At 46.5% G+C, this 25,018-nt stretch overlaps 7 protein-coding genes across 7 annotated transcripts; 5 read left to right on the plus strand and 2 right to left on the minus strand.

The window, feature by feature from the left end:
- Window positions 1-3,969: 3,969 nt before the first annotated feature.
- DFJ58DRAFT_735845 (kinase-like domain-containing protein) lies at window positions 3,970-6,139 on the minus strand (the record flags this gene model as incomplete). The annotated part of the gene is made up of 6 exons (XM_041386702.1): window positions 3,970-4,308; window positions 4,973-4,983; window positions 5,046-5,688; window positions 5,742-5,897; window positions 5,935-6,017; window positions 6,070-6,139. The coding sequence occupies 6 exons, from the start codon at window positions 6,137-6,139 to the stop codon at window positions 3,970-3,972; spliced, it is 1,302 nt and encodes a 433-aa protein (XP_041236218.1).
- Window positions 6,140-16,962: 10,823 nt separating this feature from the next.
- Window positions 16,963-18,901, minus strand: DFJ58DRAFT_735848 (uncharacterized protein; the record flags this gene model as incomplete). Its single annotated transcript, XM_041386703.1, has 7 exons — window positions 16,963-17,735; window positions 17,786-17,841; window positions 17,932-17,960; window positions 18,016-18,121; window positions 18,183-18,404; window positions 18,439-18,602; window positions 18,668-18,901. 7 exons carry the CDS (start codon window positions 18,899-18,901, stop codon window positions 16,963-16,965), a joined length of 1,584 nt encoding a protein of 527 aa, XP_041236219.1.
- Window positions 18,902-19,566: 665 nt separating this feature from the next.
- DFJ58DRAFT_670667 (uncharacterized protein) lies at window positions 19,567-19,737 on the plus strand (the record flags this gene model as incomplete). Its single annotated transcript, XM_041382884.1, has 1 exon — window positions 19,567-19,737. A coding segment is annotated over one exon (171 nt), but the record flags the coding sequence as incomplete, so codon positions are not given.
- Window positions 19,738-19,854: 117 nt separating this feature from the next.
- DFJ58DRAFT_670655 (uncharacterized protein) lies at window positions 19,855-20,313 on the plus strand (the record flags this gene model as incomplete). Its single annotated transcript, XM_041382881.1, has 1 exon — window positions 19,855-20,313. One exon carries the CDS (start codon window positions 19,855-19,857, stop codon window positions 20,311-20,313), a length of 459 nt encoding a protein of 152 aa, XP_041236221.1.
- A 458-nt stretch (window positions 20,314-20,771) lies between these two features.
- Window positions 20,772-21,353, plus strand: DFJ58DRAFT_847639 (uncharacterized protein; the record flags this gene model as incomplete). Its single annotated transcript, XM_041393495.1, has 1 exon — window positions 20,772-21,353. One exon carries the CDS (start codon window positions 20,772-20,774, stop codon window positions 21,351-21,353), a length of 582 nt encoding a protein of 193 aa, XP_041236222.1.
- Window positions 21,354-23,558: 2,205 nt separating this feature from the next.
- DFJ58DRAFT_670659 (uncharacterized protein) lies at window positions 23,559-24,067 on the plus strand (the record flags this gene model as incomplete). The annotated part of the gene is made up of 2 exons (XM_041382882.1): window positions 23,559-23,739; window positions 23,793-24,067. 2 exons carry the CDS (start codon window positions 23,559-23,561, stop codon window positions 24,065-24,067), a joined length of 456 nt encoding a protein of 151 aa, XP_041236223.1.
- A 113-nt stretch (window positions 24,068-24,180) lies between these two features.
- DFJ58DRAFT_821613 (uncharacterized protein) lies at window positions 24,181-24,965 on the plus strand (the record flags this gene model as incomplete). Its single annotated transcript, XM_041392034.1, has 5 exons — window positions 24,181-24,354; window positions 24,381-24,477; window positions 24,524-24,721; window positions 24,781-24,819; window positions 24,867-24,965. Coding segments are annotated over exons 1-5 (537 nt in total), but the record flags the coding sequence as incomplete, so codon positions are not given.
- Between the last annotated feature and the right edge of the window lie 53 nt (window positions 24,966-25,018).

Raw genomic sequence — 25,018 nt, forward strand, 5'->3', positions numbered from 1 at the left:
GGAGCTGCTTCAATCATGTCTGCGAGTGGGCGAACTACAAAGACTTGGACTGAATTGAACTACATACTGACTAAGCTGAGGAAAGGGCTGGTGGAGAACAAGTTGCAAGCAAGAAATGAGCTAATGATTGACATCAAGTCAGCAATGAACATAATGCTAGAGGGATGTAAGGTCCAGTAGGTAAACAAAACAAATGATGAGCAAGAAAAGTAGTTATAGCGATGCATAGATGACGGCAGCATCCTCAATATCATCGCACTCTTGGTCCGCAATAGCTTTGAGGAGCACTTCATGTGTCAGACTGCCACATGAAGCTTTGCTAATGTTAGATGCGAAAATCTCACCCGGCTCTACATCACATAGCACCTCGTATTCCATGTCTCACTGTGATGCCACCCAGCCTTTGGTGAAATTGAGTCTATCTTTTTTCAGCATGAACTTGATGATCTGTAGTGCCTCCATCAGCACGGGGCTGAGACAGTTCCGCTTTTGTGTGTCAGTCTCGCTACTTGACGAGAACACCTGCTCACAGGGGACAGCAGATGCCTGTATTGGCAGATAGTCCAAGGCAATTGCATAGACTGTTGGAAACATGCCCTGAGAGGCCTGATCAACATTTCATGGTCAATGATAAACAATATAGCTTGAGGAGATACAAGGCTCTTGCTGTCCAAAACAAGAGAATGTTTGTGCCTTTGGGGCTGTGAGTAGCTGTGCTGTAGGCGTTGAACTCCTGAAGGACCATTTGGGCACCTTCATTGTGATCTGACGGCATGTCTATGTCAGGAAGGCCATAGAGGTGTGAACCTAGTGTGCTTGGCTTTTGTACTGTGCATACAGTGGGCACAGAACCAGAGGCCAGGGACCCTCTCTTGGCATGCATCTGGACGATACATTCAATGTTGTGCTGTTATCGGCAAAATAAATACATATGAGTTTAATGATAAATTTCTTGGCGTCATTAGTTCGCTGTTGACTCCAATGGTGTTCCATCCACGACATCCGTGAAGCAGGATTGATAACTAAAAGTAACAATGAGAATCAGACTTCCATTAAAATACACAGAACTGACACATAGAGACTGCATAAGCGTTGGTGGTGCCCATCCGATCATTATATTTTTCTGCCCACAGCAAGCCCATGTTAATCAGTGGTGCAAAGTGTGGGAAGTGGCTCGCTATATGATTCCATCCCTCGATCAATCTTTCAAAGGTTGGAACCGCGCCACTCAGTGTTGGAGTGCTTTCACTTGACATTGCTTGTTGAGCAGCGTGCGGTACCTAATATCAAATAATGAGACAGATTGTAGATTTAAAATACATTAGCACTGACCTCTAAAATTACTTCGAGATCCTGCAGAAAGTGCCATTCCATCGGCATCAACTTCTTGTCAGCAATCAGGTGTTGATTCGGGTTTTGAAAGAACATATCTACAGCCTAGGCTACTGTTAGTCCATGATAGATGTTAGCGGGGCAGAGGCTTACCTGGCGAAGGGTTCGTAGATGGTTCAGCATGATGTAGACAGAGTCCCAATGTGTCGGCTCATCATAGAGAAGTTGAACAACAGGCAGCTGGGTGGGAGAACCTGTATGGTCTAGGAACCATTCATTCTTGTTACCTGTGGTAATGGTGAGCGTGAAACTGTCACGGCGCTGGATCGATGCATGGACTGTGCGCACAAGCGCTCTAGCTCAATCAAGGGCTTTGCCTGCTAGGGCTTGGACATATGCCGCCTTGTTGATGGTCTCCCCACCAACTACCCATGTCTCTGACACATCTGAAAAGTCAGCAATCGAGTACTCGTCAACAATATGTTTCACGCATATGTTGATAATATGGGGGAAGCATGGGATCCGTTGCTTGACAGGATCAAATTCTAGCCTGCGTTCCTCCAGTAGACATGAGTACTCTTGCATGGAAGTGTGATTGTTACCAGTGTTGTCCAGGGTAAAATGTCCAGACTAAATGGAGTCAGATCATGTCAACAGTAAAGATAAACACGGACCTTCTCTGTCACTTCAGCGCGATTGAGGAGGCCCAATATCAATTGGCCTAGGCAGTCTTCTGCATGACTCCCTGGTGCGTGACTGAAAGCGATCAGCACTGCCCTCAAGACGAGCATGGAAGTTTTCACTTCTTTGGCGATCCAGTGAGCTGTTATTGCCATGAAAGGGCAGAGGTTGGAGTCTGACCACAGGTCAGATGTAAATGAAATCTTTCATTGTGCCATCTGAGAGATATAAGATACTTTTCAAGACTTTAGACAACTGTACTTACTGCAAGGTCCCTTTTCAAGACCTCGAAGTACTCATCAAAGGCCTCAAGAGTCAAGGATTAACTTACGAAATTTTGTGTAATGGTAGATATTGTTCTTATTCAATTCTGGCCGTAGAAGACGAATCAACCAATGGAACTCAGGACACTCAATGATGTTGATTGCCTGAAGGTATTATTATTAATAGCGCATAGAAAATGAACAGTAACTCACCTGGTCGTCAGCAACAACAAACCTCACGAGTTGTCAATGCATCTCGTCAAGGGTAAAGTTAGGAATTTCATCCTCAGGAGTTCCTGGCTGTCCACGTCTGAGTAGCACATTGTTATCGGGGACATCCCCAAGCAAATCAATTGTGCGGTGAAGGATCTTCAACTCAGCTGAGGGTGCAGCTGATATAATTGTTGAAGGGAGGAAAATATGAGTGCGATATGTTTGTCCCTTAGGGGAAGCGGAGAAAGCAAATATCCACTGGTCAACTCTAGGGGGAATGCGCAAAGCGCGTGATAAGGCGAAAGCGCGGGAACAAAGGCGCTATAGGCGCGCGAAGCGCGGGAAAGTCGCGCGTCGAAAAGCGGAACTGGGTGAAAGCGGTATGCGAGCGATAGTGAGATGTTAAGACGTGTACTGAGATGCTGATAAGACAACTGATGCGGATATGGCCACTAGAGCTAACTGCTACTAGGGCTTGCGATGATTTATTCAAAACATAATAAAAACTCGGAGATGGTGACTGTCTATGATGGTGGTGGTCCATGGTAATGTGTGTTGTGTTAAGTAAAAAAATGTGTCATGAGAAATGTGTACCAAGTGAAAATAAACATGGTACGATGTTGAAATAAATGATAAATGGAGAAATGCATACCTGGGAACTTGGTTGGACATGGGAAAACACAGTGGGAAGTCAGGCGCCCTATAGCGCTTAGGCGCGGGAAAATTCGCCTAAAGCGCGCGCAAGTCGCGCAAGTGTTGCCTATGTCGCGGAAGTGTCGCCTAAGTCGCGCGCGTCGCGCGAACGTCGCGTTTATCGCGCAAGTGTCGTGTTACATGCATGATACTGTAGACTCGACCTATGTTGCAATATGTGCCATTGTGAGGCTACCCAGGATCGAGTCTCTACAGCGGGTTGGATCTCTAAGCCTTTCACGTATTGCTGTGACCGTCCATCCTTCATCAAGAAGAGCATTTAAAGACTTCATCTGAATGGGCCAGCCCTGGCGCCCTGCCTCCTCCAAGTAAATGAGGGTATGGTGATTGTATACGTGGTGACGAGGGCCTGTATTGCTTGTTGTAGTCTTGTATGTTGTAACTTTGTACGTCGGGTCAAGTTCATGCAATTTCCTAGTGAATTGTGTTAGAAAGAACACAATAATTGCGGACATGATGCTCACTCGCAAGGGATGCAGGTATTGCACCCAGTAACTTCATTCAGTTTTAAAAATAAATGGAAATCATCCACGCCTTTGGCCTTTTTCATTAGACTACCGGTGTCCAGGAGGGTAGTTTGCGTGGAATGGACATTATGCGCTGTCTGAAGCAGGCTAGGGCCTGCAGGCGCCCTAATGGTAGGTGCAGGTGGGTCGAACTCTTCCTCTTCATCGTTGCTAGGGATGTCGTCAAGGTCAAAATATTCCCCTTCATCTACTGTAGGTTGAGAATGACTTGGCATGTCAGCATGAGCTGGGCTGTCGTCTCAATATCTATGAGGAAGCTGGTGTTTTCGATGAGGATTTGTGAGGGCATTCACTGTGACAACAGTGCGGATGGCGACAACAGTAATGGGGGTAGGAATAACAGTGGGGATGGGAATAACACCAGCAGGGATGGGAACAGCTGGAGCAGGGATGGGAACAGCGAGAGCAGGGATGGGAACAGCGAGAGCAGGGATGGGAACAGCGAGAGCAGGGACGGGAACAGCGAGAGCAGGTGTGATGGTTGTCTTGGGTGCACACTTTCGAGGTGGCATGTTGGTAGTAAGAGTAGTGAATAACAACAGAATTGCCTGTTTATATAAACCTGCATCAGGGAGACACTGCAAGATATCAATACATTAAAGCTAACCTTTGAAAATGTGTTCTAATTGGTGATTGAGTATCACGATGACACAACCCAATAAGGTTCGCTTAGCGAAAGACCAACAACACGTTTCATGGAATATCCTACCATGCAGCATACGATAAAGTCAGACGGGCAGTGCCACATTTAGTGGATAGTCCCCAGTGGCTTTGGGTGTCATAGACTTGTAGATGTGATGGCACTGATGGGCGATCTCGTATCTGAAGACCAGAGACCTTTCAAAATGTGTCAATAAAAACTTGATGACTCGTTAACATTCATATTACCTTGTTCACTATGGCCCATAGGCCATGGAACTGAATATTTGGTGCAAGGATTGAAAGCATCTGCAGTAGTACAATATGTTCAAGTTGAAGGGAGTGCTGAAGCCTGAGATACTGACATAAGACGGCACACCATGGGAGTCGAGACTTGACAGTGTGCAGTCTGATTCAAGAATGACAATTTTGCTACTAGTAATAGCTACTCGTACAGCTAGTTCTAGACCAATAATATATCACAAACACGTATGTACTGGTAGGAAGTGTTCAATAGTGTCATGATTCATCTAAATCTAACAACACGTTGCTTGTTGCGGCATGGAGTGAAAGTGGTTGTGGGTAGTGGCCCAGGGCTATTACATGGGCATAAACTTCAGGAAAAACAGGAGCGTCAGTTTACAAATTGGAAGATGAAAAGGATATGCTCACATACGAGTTAATCTGCGAGGAGGGTTTGCCTTCATTGGATGTTGTTGCACTGTCTTGTCCACTGGCATTACTTGCTTGTTGGTGAATGCAGGGGTATGAATGATAGGATTGGGCTGGCCAAAATCCAAAAGGCATATAGCTGGCATTGGCAATGTATCAGAAATAGCATGAAGCAACGAACGAAGATATTCATAATCAGGATCCTCTGAGAATGCAAGTGAGCATGTGTAAATGAGAAGACTTGCGAACTCGATGGGAATTCCGTGACATAAAACTTCAACAGTCGTGTTTACTTTGCGCTCAAGCATGGAGGAATTGGAGAGCTTCTCATGCTCACTGGTTAACCACAGGAGGGAGCCACGTAAGAAACATATCAGTGTATACATGAGCAACTCAAGATCATCGCGACAACCCAGCACGACTCCTAAGTGACTGTTGATTGAGGCGAATGCAGGTGTGCCAGTGATACATTGACCTTGGCGAAATGGTATATGGGCTCTGGTCGAAGTATTACAGTACTCCTTCGCAATACCAAAGTCGATTATAAAGGCCGTGTGCTTCAAATTGTCGAGACCCACTAAGATATTCTGGGGTTTGATGTCACCATGGACAAAATCGTGTGAATGGATATATTCAAGATGGGAGAGCTGGAAAAATGGAGTTAGCTCTCTGCAATGACCTAAAACACAAAGCGGCTGACCAGCTGGATTCCTAGATTCACAACATTATGAAGACTGAACCTTTGATCATGCACAATGAAGATGTCATGTAACAACGGCCCAAGGAGGTCAAGGACCAATGCATGGTAACATTGATTCTCTCCCGAACCAAAAGACACCTGGAATCCCGATGCCACCTGCGAGTCATTTCAGAATGTTGTATTCATGCCACACAGAGGATGAGTGGTTGCTGATGGGTTCAAGTTTGACAACTACCAAGTCATCCTTGATGAAGTTTTGTGCATGGTACACAACAGCTAAGATGTTGAATGTCAATATAGTCACCATGTAAATGACATAGTCACGTACCATATGAGCCAGACCCGAGAACATTTCCCAACCTAAATCTGCCGTCGACTCGAGTAGGCACCTTATTCATGGTACAAATAATGTAGAGTAGATCCAAACAATGCAAGAGGCAAGGAGGAAGTCAGAGGAGCAAATTGATTCCACGCTTGCAAGTGTTTCAGCTGGCTTGAACTGGCCTTGGCCAGTTCAAGCCGTAGTTTGGCTTTAGCTGGTTCTTGCAGCTGACTAACATAATGAACCAGTCTATATGGCAAATCAGTGGCTTAGTTCGCTATTATCGCCGAACTTCGGGTTTGTCCGTAGATGCCATGCCCAAGCGGGCCGTAGCCAAACTGTGGCACTACTAGTTGTGCCCATCAAACGTGACCGGTATGTAATTTCAAATTGGGTAACACTCCCAACTTGCCTCCGTGCTGCACTTCATATTCTAGAAATCCTTGGTTGGTTGTCGTATGCAGTCCTTCTGCAGGAGCTTGCATGCAGTACCGATATTATGACTTATTCCAATTCAGTGCTCGGATTCTGGACTCTGACGCCAAACTTCCTCAAGGCTCATACTACCTCGTGCGCAATGTCCCGCTGTTTAGACCAGGCCAGGTTAGAGGACTAGAGCAGTATGTGCACACTCCAGTGAATTCTATATAAGTTGGTTCTGTACCTGAGAGAGCTTACCATCTACCATCCTACGGTCCTGTCATTTGAAGGTTTGAGCCCAATACATGGCTGTCCATTCTGCTACGAGGTACTTACTCTACGTCCGCCTCAACACTGCCATCCTTTCCCTTGGAATATCTTTGCATGCTGACACTCTTTGAGCATGCCATGATCTGCCAGGGTCTTGTCCTGCTGCGGGGGGTGAGTACTTTGTTTTATGTGTTCGAAATTGGGTGGAATCATGGTCAGCCCCATCATTGTGTCTCGGATTCTTAATGCACTAAGGCAGGGGGCAGTATTCAATATCACCATACGATCCATTACTCGCCAGAGTCATTGAATACAAATATTCATGTCAATATCCTTCCAAATAAGCCTCGATTATACGTCTTTGGAACATGAACACTCATCCTGTCATTCATAGGAGAGGTAGAATGGGCCACCATCGGAAGTAGAGTTGGGCTGTCACTCTGTTAACCTAATTACAACTGCTTCTAGTACTATTCACTTCGGAAACATTGGGGGCGGCTGAGGCAACCTTTATTTGTCGGTGGGGGAAGAGTTATCATTTGAAAGTGAGTATATCGAACATTGCCCCTGCATTCATCATGATGATCTTGTTCCAGTGGTCCTCACTCCCGCCTTTGCAAGATGAATCTTGCAGAGGCCCCTGTAATAAATAATTTTGTGTGGCAAACACAAACATCAATGAAGAAATCCGCTTCTGAAGTTCACACATCCAGATTTGCAAAGTTGCGCCATACTAACACATGGACATACCAGGCCTCTATTCTTTGACGACAAACATCATCATTGATTATCCTAGTTAATTTCTGAAGGCTCGCAGACCGCTATGTCATAGATACTGTACAACTGCGCATAAGTGATGACCTTCAGTTCCTCCGTGCCACTCTTCCATTGCATCTTCTGATCAATTTTCACTCTATGTTCATTTTGTAGGAAAGTTGCAGGACCGCTGGATTTTCAAAAGTTTCCAACAACCATAAAGTAGTTGTTCCATTGGTGGGTCCAGGACATCCAAAAGATACACAGGGGGGTCGCTTTCATCAAGAAAGCAGGATCGTCCTTGTCGGTGTCTTAATAACCAAGGGTCTTATATGAAAACGTTGTAAGAATGTAATGACACCACAATTACACTGGATAAGACTTCTTGCCAGTCCTCGATTAACACGGTCTACAACTTTTCTTCTTTGTGGTAGATAATGTGTGAGTTCTTGGGAGGCTCGCTAAACCAATCAGTTAGATTAACTTAGCCGGAGCTTTATTATCTGTGATTGAAACTATGGGATTGTCTAGGATATACCGTCTAGACACTTGAACTGGTTTCCTGAATATACGGTTAAACTGTTGAGAAGCTGGTCTCAAATGTGACTACGTGGCCAAAGCTCATGTTGGTCAATATACAAATACCTGGTGAGAACGCTGCTCTCACAAATAACAACAAATGACAAATAGAAAAACAATGATAAATAACAACAATGACCAAAGCTCGTGTTGGTCAGTATACAAATACCTGGTGAGAACACTGGTCTCACAAATAACAACAGTGACCAAAGCTCATGTTGGTCAGTAAACACTACATGGTGAGAACACTGTCTCACAAAACTGGGTTTCTATCGCAAGAAACTTACGTAATCTCAAGGGAAACACTTTCCCTGCACTTGTCTGGACAGTTCTTACAAAGGAAATGGGCTTTGTAAGCAGCAATTGTTCAGACTGAAGCTTCTTAGGTGAGAGTTCAATTTGCTCAAGGGGGAGATTCTTGAATGCAACAAGTGGGAGATCTATTTTTTTGGGGGAGAATGGGCTCTCCTTATATACATTTTGTGTGGGAATATTATGTAAGTCAAAAAGGTGATGTAATGACTTGAGAATGTGAGAAGAATATCCCACAAACTGGAGCAGAATGTTCTAGCAGCTGCAAAAGAACATTCCAGAATATTCATGGTGGGATAATGACATCATTCTGAGTCACTCTGAGTCATTTATGAGTCATTATGAGTCATTGGAATGTTCTAGCAAATTCCATGGAACATGACATCATTATGACATCACTATGATATCATATCTTTCAACAAAATACCTGCAGGAGTGTGGGTGAAGTCCTATGACATCATTATGACATCATACCCTGTAGGTACAATTTTATGAAGCATCTGATTAGTCAGAGCATCCTAATAGAAAAGTAAAGTAAAGAACACTAGAGAAAACAACTCAGAAATAATGGAACAAATAATAGTACACAATACGCGGGCTTTTTAGATAGGTTTTTGTTAGGCTTTGAACTTTTCTCTATGGGTTTCTCTAGCCAAAGTGAATAAGCCAAAGGAAAGGCAATACCTTAATCTTCATTTTGCTTCTCATATCAACTAGGTCATTATGTGATTCCCATCTCACATATGACTTTTCTTCAAAACATGGTGGATTCATGAATCACTGAGGGAAACTGAAACTATTGGACCAAGGTTTGATACCAAGGTATGGGTTGACTAGTCTGAGGACTAAGCTAACAGACTTTGTCTTTTAGGGGGATACCTAGTAGTCATGTCCATGCATGATTCCCAAATCATGCAGGACATCGGATGAGCCGAATAGTATGGCCACTGAACAAAGTACGGTAAAGTTGTTGGATCTGAGATTCATTGCCTGGATCCTTGTCCCAGAGTCAGCGCTCCAGACCACGTCTCATGTGACCAAATAGAAAAGAACAAGAATGAAAGACTCCAGGTCATGGTGTACCTCGCATTTAATGTGTGCCGGTCGAATTTCCTTCTTGGACTTGTCCAGGAGAAGCATCGTGGATAGAAGTTCTTCGGCCATGAACAAAGCAGTACCCTAAAGATAATGATTAGGAACAGGCAAGTTCCATAGTAACCGTACTGTAATCTCCACGGAGGGGGGGGAGAGCGGATGCAATGAGAATACAGTTTTAGTCTCACTGGCTGTACTACTGAAGCAAGTTTGAGACCTGTGACAAACCCCTCCCAACCTTCAGCATCATCTGGACCACTGAGAAAAATATTGCCTGGACTCATGTCTTGATTAAGAATGCCTTGCTCCACAAGTCCTGAAAATATAATAATTCAGGAAGGTGATCAGCGCACTAACGGAATGATGCCGAGCTTTGAGTGCGGCGAGAGAGCCCAAAATGAAATCTTTAGCTGTGCCTGCATCCCACAAAGGGCTGTCCCACAGTTTTCAGCACGAGACAATGAAGGACGAGGTCATGGGGAACGCCAGCGCCATTGTTGTATGAGAGAACGGAGGGTGCCGACCATGACACAAGTGTGTGTCCCCCTTGCTACAGGAATACAGACATCATCCCCAAGACTGAGTTCAGCGACCTGGCATAGGTGACTTGATATGGCCATAAAAGCCGGATTTGCTTTGCCGAGTTTGTGACCTCCACAGGGTTTTCAAGATAACAAAAACTTCCTTCTTCTTTGGCTTGTTCTCAACCAATACGGCTCGCCACGTGGCTGTACCGCAACCTACTACATCAGGTGATTGACCTGAAAATGATAATGTCATATAAAGCTTTATCTGAACTAGCTTTTGCATAATATGTATCATAATTGTACTTGTCATGACAAAGCTTTGAATACCCAGACTAAGTGGGGATGAAACCTGCCAAATTTACAATGGTGATAGTCACATTACCAGCTCACTGCCAAGATGGCACATATTACAACATCCATCAGCCACGATAATGGAATATTGAGTTGCTGAGTGCCTCCATGGTCACCTATTTGAGTATCAGTGATAGTACACTATAATCGTGTCATATCCCGGTCAAGCCATGTAACCTCTGACAGGGTTTTCCTTCTCTGCAATATCTAAGTGAATGTTAACATCAGGTAAAGCTTTATATCCCCGGACTATTTTGGATAAACATTACCAACGGCCAAAATATGTGGAGTAACTATAGTGCAATACCATATTGTCGCAACATGATTACCACATACAAGCTGTGCTTCATATTACAACCTCGACAAGATCTCTCTCAGTGCTGATATTAGATATGGAGTTGTGACATTAGATTATGTTGCCCAGATTTATCAAGTACACAATGTAAGCTACGAATGGCAGCACGCTATCATCTTAGCCGATCATGATGAGATATGATTATGGCATGTAAGTTTAGCTTGTGATTGTATTCTGTACATACTCTCTCTGAACGCCATTAAAAGTTACAGTCTTCCAAGGCAAGACTGATTCAGATCAGAGCCGCCTTCGGTTCAAGGTTGCGGAGCCATGGCCACATGTTACCATCTGCGAGCTCGCTGCCAAGGTATGATCGTGACACGTAAGGTGAGAGTGCGAATCTAATCCCGATAAGCTCTTGAAAAATGGCAGCGTTAGCTAATAGGTGCACTCAGAGTAAGATTCAGGATTTTCACTAAGCTCGGTAAAGCTCAGTAAAGCTCGGTAGAGTTTTGGCAAAACTCGGCAGCACGTAAATTAGTCATACCGGCACACTTCGGCATGAAATCAGACATTCAAACGACACTTAGAATTCACGAGAGGATGCAGGCAAAGTCATACATTAGGTAGAGTAACTCTGACATGTGTATTCAACTGAGATGTAAAGTTGGCAAAAAAAACAAGTCCCCGTGTGATCAATGACATCTGGCATAGCGCAGCAAGCGCTGGGGGGAGAGGTTAATGCTGAGCAATGAGGGGGATGAGGGCGGGTAAGGTTGAGGGCCAGAGGGCAGGTAAGGCTGAGTACCTGGGGGAGGAGGACAAGGGAGCCCCTTCAGTGACAAATCCCGTATTATACGGGTCACCCGACCTACATAATATCCCGTGTAATACGGGCCAGCGGATTATGGGCCGATGTTATGTATATTCCTGATGTTGACGGGTGGGCCAGGAGGCATATTATTTCTGATGGAGACGGGTGGGCCCATCTATGCTGATGTTATATATATCATCGACGATAGTGGATGGGCCGGGAGAAATATTATTATGGAGATGGGTGGGCCCATGTGGGTAATATGTAGAGTAGGATTGACATATATTATAGACCTGAGGAGAGATGTATAGCAAATAGTATTATATAGACGTGTGGGCCGACTATCAGATAGACGGGTGGGCCAAGGGTGAGCGGAATTATTTATTACATAGACGGGTGGGCCGACGTGGGGTCATATTAGATAGACGGGTGGGCCGACGTGGGGAATTCTACATAGATGGGTGGGCCGACGTCGGGTAATATTAGATAGACGGGTGGGCCAAGGGTGAGGTGAATTATGTATTAGATAGACGGGTGGGCCCAGATACATATCATATAGACAGATAGGCCTAGGTATTGTACATTTTTACGAGTTTTGAGTCTCGAGTTAAGAAAATTCAAATTTAAGATGATATACATTTTTGTTGTCTTGAAATACCGAGACCCGAGACCCGAGATTCGGCACTCAGTAGTCGGTGAAATGAGTACAGAAATACATAAGATAATACACATTGTTCTCAGAAATCACAAGTTTCAAATGTCGATTTGTAAATCACGAGTCACAAGTCTCGAGACTCGAATCACCGAGTACCGAGTACTGAGAACCGAGTACTGACACCCGACACCCGGAATTTGGCACTCGGCATGCGAGACGAAAGATTGGAAACAAAACTCAAAATTTGAAACTCGAAAGTACTGACTACTGAATACCAAGTACCGAGTACTGAATCTCGGGTCTCGGTACTCGGGACTTGGTACTCGACACGATGCTTGAAACTCGTAAAACTGTTTCGAATCACCGAGTACCGAGTACCGAATCTCGGGTCTTGGTACTCGGTATTCGGTACTCGACACAATGCTCGAAACTCGTAAAACTGTTTCGAATCACCGAGTACTGACTACCAAGTGCCGAGACCCGACTACCGAGTGCCGAGACCTGAATCTCGGGTCTCGGCACTTGGTAGTCAGTACTCGGTGATTCGAAACAGTTTTACGAGTTTCGAGCATTGTGTCGAGTACCGAATACCGAGTACCAAGACCCGAGATTCGGTACTTGGTACTCGGTAGTCAGTACTCGGTGATTCGAAACAGTTTTACGAGTTTCAAGCATCGTGTCGAGTACCAAGTCCCGAGTACCGAATCTCGGGTCTCGGCACTCGGTAGTCAGCACTCGGTGATTCGAAACAGTTTTACGAGTTTTGAGCATCGTGTCGAGTACCGAATACCGAGTACCGAGACCCGAGATTCGGTACTCGGTACTTGGTAGTCAGTACTCGGTGATTCGAAACAGTTTTACAAGTTTCGAGCATTGTGTCGAGTACCGAATACCGAGTACCGAGACCCGAGATTCGAGTGCTTTCGAGTTTCAAGTTTCAAGTTTCAAATCTGTCGTCTCAAGTCCCGAGTGCCGAATTCCGGGACTCGGGACTCGGAACTCAGTGACTCAATCAATGGACTGGCAGAGGTTACATTCATTGAAAACTTGTATATACATCTATCACTATGCAATTATGTAGCCATGTCAACCTCCACAGAAGACTCTTCAACCTTCACCTCCACCTCAACATCCATGTTGCTGGAAGAGTCATATTCTGGGACAAGGTTGCTTGGATCACCTGGGTCCACAATTTTGCCGGATGCATCTGGATCCTCTGGATGAACAACTTGGTTGTAGTCGAACAGGAGACCCTCGATGGCAGAGGCATCCGGGAATGTCGGGGCTGCGGGTGTGGGAGCCATTGTTTCCATACTGAGATCAATCAGAGGAGGGAGTGCGGATTCTGGGGGTGACATGGTGCGGGGGCCGGATTGATCAAGCAACAAGGATGTTGCAGGGGCAGGAGTGTCGGGAAGTGGGAATGAGGGGTGCCGGTCGATGATTTCGCGCCTAAGGCCTTCATGAAGGCGTTGCAGGGTCTCAATCTTACCATCCTGCTCTGCCACACAAGCCTCCAGAAGAGCAATTCGAGCTGCGCCATCTCGAATCGCAATGGACATGGCATGGAGATCTGGCATGGGCACCCCAAGTGCTGCAGCAGGGACTGCCGACCTGGAAGACGGAAGGGCTACAAGGGAAAATGAAGGTCAGACGGTGATGAAAAACTCAGGTGACTTACGAGCTGGTGCAGATGCAGGTGCAGGTGCAGGTGCAGGTGCAGGTGCAGGTGCCTTGACGGCAGTGATAGTCTTGCTGCGACCACGCATCTGGGTCTTGGGAGTGGTCACAGCAGTGACACCAGAAGTTCCGGCCCGGCCACGAGACTGACTGCGAGTTCGGGCCCTGGACTGGGAGGCAGGGGAAGCTTTGGAGGGGGTGGGAGTTTTGGATGCGGGGGGAGCCTTGGAGGGAGTCTTGGAGGAAGCCCTGGATGGTGTTCTGGACCTCGTCTTCCGGGTAGTAGAGGAAGAACGATCGCGAGGAGGCGGGGATCCCATAGTCACGGGGGTGCACTTGATCTTCTTTGTTGTGCAGTAGACGCACGACATACATGGAGCCCCGGTCCTCTTGTCTGGCCGAGTTGCGCAAGGCCAGTTGTGCTTGTGGCAAGCATAGCATGGGTTGTTCTGTTGGTTGTATTTGTGTATGGACACATGAGATATTTCAAAGTACTCACTGGTCCGGGAATGAGAATGTCAACTGCAGGGATGACTGGGGGTGCCTGCACCAGAGGTTCGGGAGTGGGCTGGGAGGGCTCCACAACTGCTGTGTGACTGCCAGCAATCACCTGGTATAATGTAAGCACACACCCGAGTCCCGGACGCATAAATGACACTTACTGTGGCAGGGCCAAAGGGCTTCTTCTTGGGTACCCGGGGCGAGCGAGGTGAATCAGGCGTCCTTGCGACAATTGTGGAGAGCCGGGGAAGGACGACCTCCGGCACTCCACCCAAAGGTGGCTACACGAAAATGAGAGACAATGAAAAAATGAACAAGATGACATACCTGCATAACCGAGTCTTCATCATCTTCCGACTCCACGATGGCCTTGGACTTCACAACGCGAGCAGACCTCTGACGCTTGTGACTCTTCATCGCGGATTTCGGGGGTTGGGAGGAGGGTCCAGAAATCAAGGGGGACTTCCTCTTCTTACTCCCTTCTGCCTCGGGGTCTGGGTCAGCGAAGACGGCCTTACCTTTCCCCTTGTCCCGGGACTCGGTGGTGGGGTTGGTGGAAGGGCCGGCGACATTGCCGGCAGGGATGGCTGGGGAGGGAAGGTTGACAGGAATCGGACCTGTGGATGGGGGGGCAGCAGTTGGGAGATCGAAGGTCTGGTCGCCTAAGGCGTTCCAGGCGAGGACCTTGGGGTACCAGGCGTGCCTCAGAATGCGAGGATCGTCATACCCGATGGAGTGCCAGTCTGGCCAGACCTTGGGAACCATGTTGCGGATGCGCTGGAGCTCTTTGGAGCACGAAATGATGAGGCCGGGAATAGGACCATCCCCGGACCCATACTCCTTGGCTACATCAGACTACCAAGATGTTAGAGAAGAAAAAGCACCCAAACAAAATACATACCACAAGTGTAGCAACCTGTTTTCCCAAAGCCGAGTGGCTGGGACCCGGGGGAATCTGCCGGGCGGCACTGATGATGGCCATGATCTGGGCAGCGGATGCCTTGAGATGGGTCAAAGAGTTGTCAACTGGAGTGGACATGATGAGTGGGTTGAGAGATTTAAAGATCTTGAAATCAGATTGAAATCAGTTATCAGAAAGATGAAGTTTCAAACAAACAAGACATTTGATGGGCGATCCACAAAATCGTTTATTGTTTGTGTTTGTTTGGTCGTTGTTCAACTTTCGGCAATTGCCAACTTTGTGTTGAACTTCGAAGTTTTTTAGATCATCAGTCAATCAGTCCACCAATTCTCCACACATGAGTGCCCATCCAGCCGTTAGATTTAATGACCCACCGGTGACCGACTATAATTCTATGGATGTGGATGACTCATCTATGGGCCGGGCATCACTAGGTATGTTGTATTCTTATCATGCCTTATCTATTCACCGGGTATCCCTTAGATGACTTAGATGACTTATACCTCGGGCCGGATGATGACATAGAATATGATTCTATGTCATCCGGACCCCCAGATGCGTCGGCTGCAATACCCGGTATGACTATACATTACTGATGACCTGGGATCACCATGCATGCTAACTTCACCCTTGAAGATCAATCACATCCGGGTCAAGCTGATGATGCCAGCTGTCTCATTGATCCAGACTTGTACCTCGGGCCTGAGGATGATGTCATTGATGTTGATGAGTTGCTGGACTCTGCTGATCCTCCCACTTTTGCTCCGGCTACCTCAGAGGTGTCTATTTCATGTGGGTCCATTCATTCTGGACCATTATGGAGACTGATCTTATCTCCCAAGCCGACAAATCATCTACCGAACTCCCTGCAGACCAGCCGAAGCTCAATATCGAGGATGTACGGTTGATGGTCCAGGAGCTCCATCCTTTTGGAAAATACCAACACCCAGAATGTGAGTATCTGAAAGCAGAGCAGTTATCTTTGAGCTAATCTTTCTGGAAGACCAATCCGTCCAAGATCGACTCCATGATTACAAACGCCGTACTGGAGGTCTTCCTGACCCTTCCATCCAACAACTAATCGAGGCCGAGCGTCCATTCCGAACTGCTTGGGCAGAAACATCCGACAAACTGAAAAAAGCTGATGCAGACCTGCAGAGGTTGCAAAGAGTTGAACAGATGAGCATTGAAATGCTCAAGGTAGTAGATTCCATGATTGAACACTTTGAAGAACAACTGACCATGTAAATTACTGCATTGCAACCTGTGAATTTTTCATTGACATCCCACATCATGTACACTACCAAATTTTTCAATACATGTCCCCGGGTGTTGAACGGGACTCGATACATGATGGTCGGGATTCGATAATTGGGACTCAACACTCGGGACTCGATAGTCGGGACTTGATGTTTGATATTCGGGAGTCAATAATCGGGACTCAACACTCGGCACTCGATTTTCGGGACTCGATGTTCGATGCTCGGGACTCGACGCTCAATAGTCGGGACTCGGTGTTTGACGAATCTCGGGTTCGGGACTCGAGGTTCGATAGTCGGGATTCAATGTTTGTGACTCAATAGTCGGGACTCAATAGTCAGGACTCAATAATCGATATTCACTAGTGGGGACTCTGCATATCATATTAGGTCTGATATATGAAAGTTACACATTGACATGTAAATACAAGCAGGTAATGGCAGGCAGTGTAGTATCAGCCCATTACTTCTTTCCCCTTGCTCTCGTCACTCGAGTGCTTGTGTCCAATGGCTGCTGTGTTGACTTACTCCGGGTTGTCCTCGCCGATGGCTCAATCACCGCTTTCCTTCCCCGCATGTTCTTCGGCGCCGGCGACCTATTGACTCGTTCTGTTGCACCATCCTCCTGAACATTGCGAGTGACTCTCGCAGTCAGCCCAGTCAGGAGGTCGCCCATTCGCGATGTCAGCAGTGCACCAGTCTTCCCTGCATTGACCAAGCGAGGCTTTGGAATTGCATGTGGGACCGCTGTCCCTTCATGTGCTGTCGAAGGACCAGGCTCTGTTCTGGGTCTCTTTTGCGGGGATCTACCTTCCTCTGTGTCATCATCAGCATCATCCTCCATGTGATGAGTGTCGTCCTCAGGATTGCTCTCTGGATTACTCTCGTGATTGGCCTCGGGATCACTGTCAGTTTCGGTCGATGAATTCCGAGGCCTTCGGATCATAACTCGTCTGGCATTACGAGTCCAATGAGAAGGTGAATTTCCGGATACAACCGAGGCTACCATGTCCCCATCTCTGTTCCTCCATGCTTTGAACAGGAATGTTGGACCTTCGCCTTTCTCCTGCCGAGCATACCAGAAATTCAGTAAGGCGGTCGTGTCCCAATGTTGCAACTTCGAAGGCTCCTTCAAGTCCACATCCGCCGGAAGATACGTTCTTGCCACAAAGTCATCCTGACTTTGTATGATGGCGCTCCATGGCACAACTGCCTTGACAATCCCAGAACAGATACCTGTATAAATGCATTCAACAAATGTTCAGGTGTTGCGACGACGGACTCACGATAGTGCGATGTGAGAAATGCTCTGACGATGGCTTTCTTCTCCTCAAGTTTCAGTCTCGGTGATGTCAGGAAGCACCGGCATCCCATCCCCATCAATTTCGAGTTCGAAAGCAGGCTTCCTGATTCTCTTTCGACCTCCATTCACCTGTCGCCCACCATCTCGTGCCCCAGCACCTATCATGACAAAGATCAACCAATTCATTCCAGTAGCCAGAGATCAAACACTCACCGAAATTGTTCCTGCGTGTACTCCTGCCAAACTGGCTCGATGTCCCTCCCAGTCCTTCGTCTTCATGAAACTTTCCCCATCTCCTAATGCCTCGTTATCATCGTGCCTGCATGAAATGTATTGAGATCGAAGATCTGCGATGATCTGCGATGACAAAATTGACTTACATCCCAAACAGCACCTCTCCCTGTTCATTCTTCCATGCCGACATCACAAACACTCTCATCCCGCATTGCCTCCACATCTCCTTCGAAAAGTGCTCCATATACACCGGTCCCTTCTTACAAGCCACTTGTGCTTGTATCTCGGGAGGAGGAAAGTTGCTGGACCATTCTTCAGCCGTGTCTTTCGCCTTCTCCAACTCATCATCGGACAATTCAGCCATGACTCTTTTTACAGCCGCCTGATAATGCTTGAACATACCGGGACCCTCCTGGCTTTGCCCCAGACTCGTCCTCAATCCTCTTCAGCACCTCCTCCCGTTTCTGCTGGTAGATCACCTGCCTAGGAGTCCATTTCCTCCCATACTTTATCATGTCCTTCCTCTCCTTCTTTTTCTGGTTGTTGAACAACCATGTCTTGTACATCTGAGAGTTCATGGAAGAATAAGATTGTTAAAATTTTAGTTTTGAATGAAGCAAGGATGAATCACCTGCTTCCTCTTCTTCCATTGTGCTTGGTCGACCTTGGGAGCAAATAGCCTGGCAGCCCTAGCTATGGCAGTGAAAACTGCCCTCTTCTCAATCCTTTTCGCCGAAGTCCACTCAGGAAGGTAGTTCTTCAACTCCGAAATTTCGTTATCCGTGAGCTTCTGTGTCTGTGGTTGACGCGCCCTATGTCTTCCAGAAGTGGAAGTCAACTGAGTGGAATGACCTGATCTTGCCATTGTGAATGAGATTGCAGAAAGGGCTGAGGATGAGCAAGGTGGAAGTAATAACGGTGACAAGTTCAACTTTGAGCAAAGCCTAACAGTTGGTTAATCGACCCATATTGGACGCAATTCCATTATTGGAAATGAATTTGTAATGACGCATCAAGACCGCATAAGATCACATTGCAATAACAATTTATTCGCATTCCTGAGCTCGTGCTTTGCTTGCAGCCTTGGAAAATAACATGAAGATAGGTAGATGCACCCCACTGCAAAGATCCCACAGGGTAGAAGCAAGGGGAAGCAGAGGTAGGAAAATTTGGGTCAAGGTCCCACTTGCAAGCACAAAAGACGTGCATACAGGTCCATGCCTAGCTCTCCCCTAGAATCACCCAACACTTCGGCCTGTTGAGGCACCACCTCTTTGGGAAGACATTCCTGACAATACTTACGAGCAAGACCAAGGCTCATTTGAGCCTTTGCAACTCCCAAAAACCATGGCAAGTTCATGTAAAATGTTGCATTGCAATTCAAATGATAGCTAAGTATAACAAATCCAGAGTCAGAATGACTACCTCAGGCAATGGCTGCCAAGGCAGAAATCATATCTGCATCACCTCCTGGATCGAGAAGCTCCACCAGAAGATAGGAGATGCGTCGTCTGCGACCAGGATGGGGTCTACAAATGTCAAGATTGTCTTGGGGAGCCACTCTATTGCACTGGCTGTTGCAGAAGTCAACATCTTTGCAATCCCTTCCATTGGATCAGTCAATGGAATGGTCAATTCTTTGAGCAAAGTTGTCTCGCTCATGTCGGACTCGTCATACACCTCGGTCATGAGGGCAAATGATGTCCGGTACTTACGGATAGGTGGGACTTGTTCGAAGAAGACGAACTGGAAGACCAGCTTGAGCCTGAAGATCTACCATCTGTGTCGGGACCCGAGTTCCAGCCGAAGGAAAACACCATGGTCATCATTGACAAGTCCGGAGTTCATCGCCTCCGGGTTCGATGCTGCAATTGTCCAAATGCCATGAGTCCAGACCTTCAAATGTTTCAACGTGGATTTTTCCCCACTTCATTTAACAAGCCAAAGACTTTATTCACCTTCAGGGTTCTCGATGATTTTCTATTGGACAACCTTGAATGTGGGACCTCGGCGATGAACTATTACAGCAAGCTCCGGCGAATGACCTTGAGGATGTTTCCACACCTTGTACCGGTAATGCCATATCTCTCTCATCTAAAGGACATTATATTGACAAGGCATGGGGCAAGGGACCGATACCGAGAGCTCATGAGAGTCGCCCAACAGTGGAGGCAGTTGAAGACGATGAAATGGCATGGCTTCGGCCATTGTTCCGACAGCCCAAATGCAGGAGATCTCCGCATTATTTTGCCCGGCATGTCCTCAGCCTGGGATTAATGTGTCCTTCTCAGGGGATGAATCACTTGATGAGTGAGTCTTCCTCAATACTGAAGTCACCTCAGCGATAATAACAACTCCAAGGTGGAAATACACACCCGGTCATTTGTTATGGACGGAAATTTCAAAGCTGAACACCTGCATCCCATGAAGCCATTTGATGAAGTTTGGCTATCAGATGGGTTGGGATTCATGGTGGGAAAGGACAGGTATAAAATGCATCTTGCAGAGGCTGCCGACACTTTAGAAAAATCAAGCTGCAACAATCACCGGGCAGTAAATCAAGCAAATGCGGCTCGGCACAAGCTGGAATCCACGGGCATTGGGGGAGTAGCCTGTGCTCGACACGGTTGCTTTGTTCCTCACTCGATGGTAGATTTTCAGAAAGGCGAAAGGCAAGCCGACCCAGCCATTCGATATTCACGAGTTAACCATGCATCATTTGCAGACAAATGAACATGGACTATGCCCTTTGTGAGGCTGCCCGGCACAACATGGAAGGCATCACCAGGGCGGTCACCTTCTATGATATCAACTGTCAATACAACAAGCACTTTCGGGTTCGGGTGGATCGAAGCCGATTTCTTGAAATGGTTCCGGAATTGACCATCATTCCCAGAATCGGGTTGTGGCACATCCACAGACATCAGGACAGCTGCTATGTCCGATATGCGTCAAATTTTATGGAAGGCATCGGTCGGATTGATGGAGAGATCATGGAGACCCTATGGTCACATCTCAACCTGATTTCCCCTGCTGCTCGGGGAATGTCATCCCCGCATCGAAAGGAATGTCTCGATTATCAGATGAATGATTCCAATTTCTGCAAGATGATCCGCATGAAAAGGACCCTTTGCCGAAAATACAAGCAGGCAAAGAATGGCATTGCCGAAAGTGAAAAGGCTTTCGACATACTCAATGAAGCAGCACCCGGCGATTCAAAGACAGAGTGGCTAGCCAGCGAGAGGATCGCGCATCCAGCAGAACAAACAATCCTGCGGCTATGGATGTATATGAGATTAATATCAAGGGTTAGTTGACTTTGTCTCCATCAAAGTCTGAATTAATTTTGCATTCAGCACCGAGCAAAAAGGAGATTGAGCTTAGGCTACTAGAGGAGGGTAATGCCCGAAATGCAGCACCTGCTTGCAGGTCTGTGGCGACATGGATATCAATGGGGTTGGCGATTGAAGAGGCTCAAATCGCATTGCTCATCGAGGTCCGAAGAATTGGTAGAAGAACTACCAAGACACAGAAGTTAGACATCGCCCGGTGTCTTAATAACCGAGGGTCTTATATAAATACGTGTAAGAATGTAATGACACCACAATTACACTGGATAAGACTTCTTGCCAGTCCTCGATTAACACGGTCTACGACTTTTCTTCTTTCGTGGTAGATAACGTGTGAGTTCTTGGGAGGCTCGCTAAACCAATCAGTCAGATTAACTTAGCCGGAGCTTTATTATCTCTGATTGAAACTATGGGATTGTCTAGGATATACCGTCTAGACACTTGAACTGGTTTCCTGAATATACGGTTAACTGTTGAGAAGCTGGTCTCAAATGTGACTACGTGGACCAAAGCTCGTGTTGGTCAATATACAAATACCTGGTGAGAACGCTGGTCTCACAAATAACAACAAATGACAAATATAAAACAATGACAAATAACAACAATGACCAAAGCTCGTGTTGGTCAGTATACAAATACCTGGTGAGAATGCTGGTCTCACAAATAACAACGGTGACCAAAGCTCGTGTTGGTCAGTAAACACTACGTGGTGAGAACACTGGTCTCACAAAACTGGGTTTCTATCGCGAGAAACTTACATAATCTCAAGGGGAAACACTTTCCTTGCACTTGCCTGGACAGTTCTTACAAAGGAAATGGGCTTTGTAAGCAGCAATTTGTTCAGACTGAAGCTTCTTAGGTGAGAGTTCAATTTGCTCAAGAGGGAGGTTCTTGAATGCAACAAGTGGGAGATCTATTTTTTTGGGGGAGAATGGGCTCTCCTTATATACATTTTGTGTGGGAATATTATGTAAGTAAAAAGGTGATGTAATGACTTCAGAATGTGGGAAGAATATTCCAAAAACTGGAGCAGAATGTTCTAGCAGGTGCAAAAGAACATTCCAGAATATTCATGGTGGGATAATGACATCATTCTGAGTCACTATGAGTCACTATGAGTCATTATGAGTCATTGGAATGTTCTAGCAAATTCCATGGAACATGACATCATTATGACATCACTATGATATCATATCTTTCAAACCAAAATACCTGCAGGGAGTGTAGGCGAAGTCCTATGACATCATTATGACATCATACCCTGTAGGTACAATTTATGAAGCATCTGATTAGTCAGAGCATCCTAATAGAAAATCAAAGTAAAGAAACACTAGAGAAAACAACTCAGAAATAATGGAACAAATAATAGTACACAATACGCGGGCTTTTTAGATAGGTTTTTGTTAGGCTTTGAACTTTTCTCTATGGGTTTCTCTAGCCAAAGTGAATAAGCCAAATGAAAGGCAATACATTAACCTTCATTTTGCTTCCTCATATCAACTAGGTCATTATGTGATTCCCATCTCACATATGACTTTTCTTCAAAACATGGTGGATTCATGAATCGCTGAGGGAAAACTGAAACTATTGGACCAAGGTTTGATACCAAGGTATGGGTTGACTAGTCTGAGGACTAAGCTAACAGACTTTGTCTTTAGGGGGGATACCTAGTAGTCATGTCCATGCATGATTCCCCAATCATGCAGGACACCCGGCAACGCGATCGTCTCCAAGGCCAGATAGATGGATTCACTCGGTCTGTTATTACGCATCTTGGAGAGGGATTTGATGCAGATGAAGATCCTGAAGACTTGTACTTGGACATTCTTGATGATCTCGATGATGACTTGGCAGACTTCACCGAGACCCTCTGACACATGGGCAAACTCCCCTGAGCTCACTGTAATCCCATTGCCACCAAACCTCGGGGTAGAATCGATGCAGACGCTGTATGGCAGACGATCTCATTCCGCTGGAGATGTCTCTTCGTGAAGGGCAGGCCAATGACTCCTTCACAACCTCGAATTCACTTGTGCAACAAGGCGATTCTGTTTCGAACAACAGTTAGGCAAGCCAAATCCCAGGCCCTGAAAACTCGAGCTTGGTCCCAGGTGACGTCGGTGCAGCAGGCAGTGTCCCTCCATGCCAGTATATAAGACGAGGAAGCAAATGATGCAACTGGAGCCAGGGCAAGACCAGGTTCAGAAATACAAACCCCTGCTTCGAGAGCAACTCAAAATCAGCACTGCCGTCGGCGATCCAAATGCCCGAGGTCAGCGAAACGAGTCCCTCGCTTGGTTCTGGTCAGTCGAAGTCGACCTTGGGGGTCCCGATCACTCGTGGAATGAGGAATGTGAGTTCGGGCATGCTTGATGTGTCCCGCTCAGCTGACGGAGTCATCCGAAGTTTACCGAGTTCATTGGCTCCGGGCAAAGGCACTACGGGATCGATGGAAGGAAGAAATGATGTTGGTCCAATTGGAGATGGATTGGACATGTAACTTTTTCTTGTGGAAAGCAACCCAATGGGGTGACAGGATGCGCGAATCATTGGTGAAACACCTTCCGGGTCATGCATGCTACTCGGGAAGGCAATCCCAAATGTATTCATTGCTGGCACAGGATGCCCAGGCAGCATTTCAAGACCTGAAGACCGGGTTTATAGATGCTCGAGATGAATGAAATTTTTTTGCCAACGATATGAAACAGCTACTTTGACCCAAACATTTTAGTCCCGGGAATTGGCCGGGTCGACCCATGTCGGAGTTTGAAAATTTTTATCAATCAACCAGTGGCTCATATCTTGACCTCCGAACCAACTGCCATTGTCATTGTCATTTCCAGCTTCATAATCCTGCATTAACCATGTCTGTATTGCATACTCCCCCAACATCCCCTTCTAATTCTCAGACTTCCGGCAATGGGTTCCGACCCCTCACACTCACTCAGGCAGATATTGCAGCTACAATGTCAATGGCTGCATCTCGCATCCGAGCGTCCATCTCTCAATATCAGATGGAGGCTGCCACACCCAGGAGCCATCTGCTACTCGGATCACGCACTTTAAAGCCGGGCTGCAATGGGAGATAGCTGTAAGAGGCTGATGACTGTGGTGGTCAATGCTGACATTTCCAACAGACTTTTGTGACTCCCATCCTGCAGTACTCAGCTGCAAGGAACATCATTTCGGTTGTTCCGAGCCCGGTTGCTCATATTCTTCAGTTGATTCCCGAGCTCACCTGGAACATGGTTCCGGACCACATCTTTTCATCCCACCTATGCCAGTTTCAAGACGTTGCAGATCTGGGGGATCCTCCCGCATTGTATCCACCTATGGTACTCCATGGTGGACCGGATCAACTGCCATCCCGAACGAATTATGGCCATGGGATCAGGTATTCGCTAATTGTGTCTGTCACTACCAGCATTGGCTAGTAAGACTTTTACAGAATTTCCTTGAGTGATGACTAATCCTTTCTAGTCTGGCGTTGAGGACGAACGTCTTGTTGTTCCCGAGCAGGTGGATGAAAGCTCGCTTGCAACGCTGAAGGCACTGAGGTGGATGAGGGAACCTCCTGACGTGATTGAGGATCAACAAGCTGGCATCCATGAAAGATGGCAGAGATTCAGATG

Source organism: Suillus subalutaceus (genome assembly GCF_016647625.1).
Source record: "Suillus subalutaceus strain FC151 chromosome Unknown DFJ58scaffold_234, whole genome shotgun sequence".
Classification (NCBI taxonomy): domain Eukaryota; kingdom Fungi; phylum Basidiomycota; class Agaricomycetes; order Boletales; family Suillaceae; genus Suillus; species Suillus subalutaceus.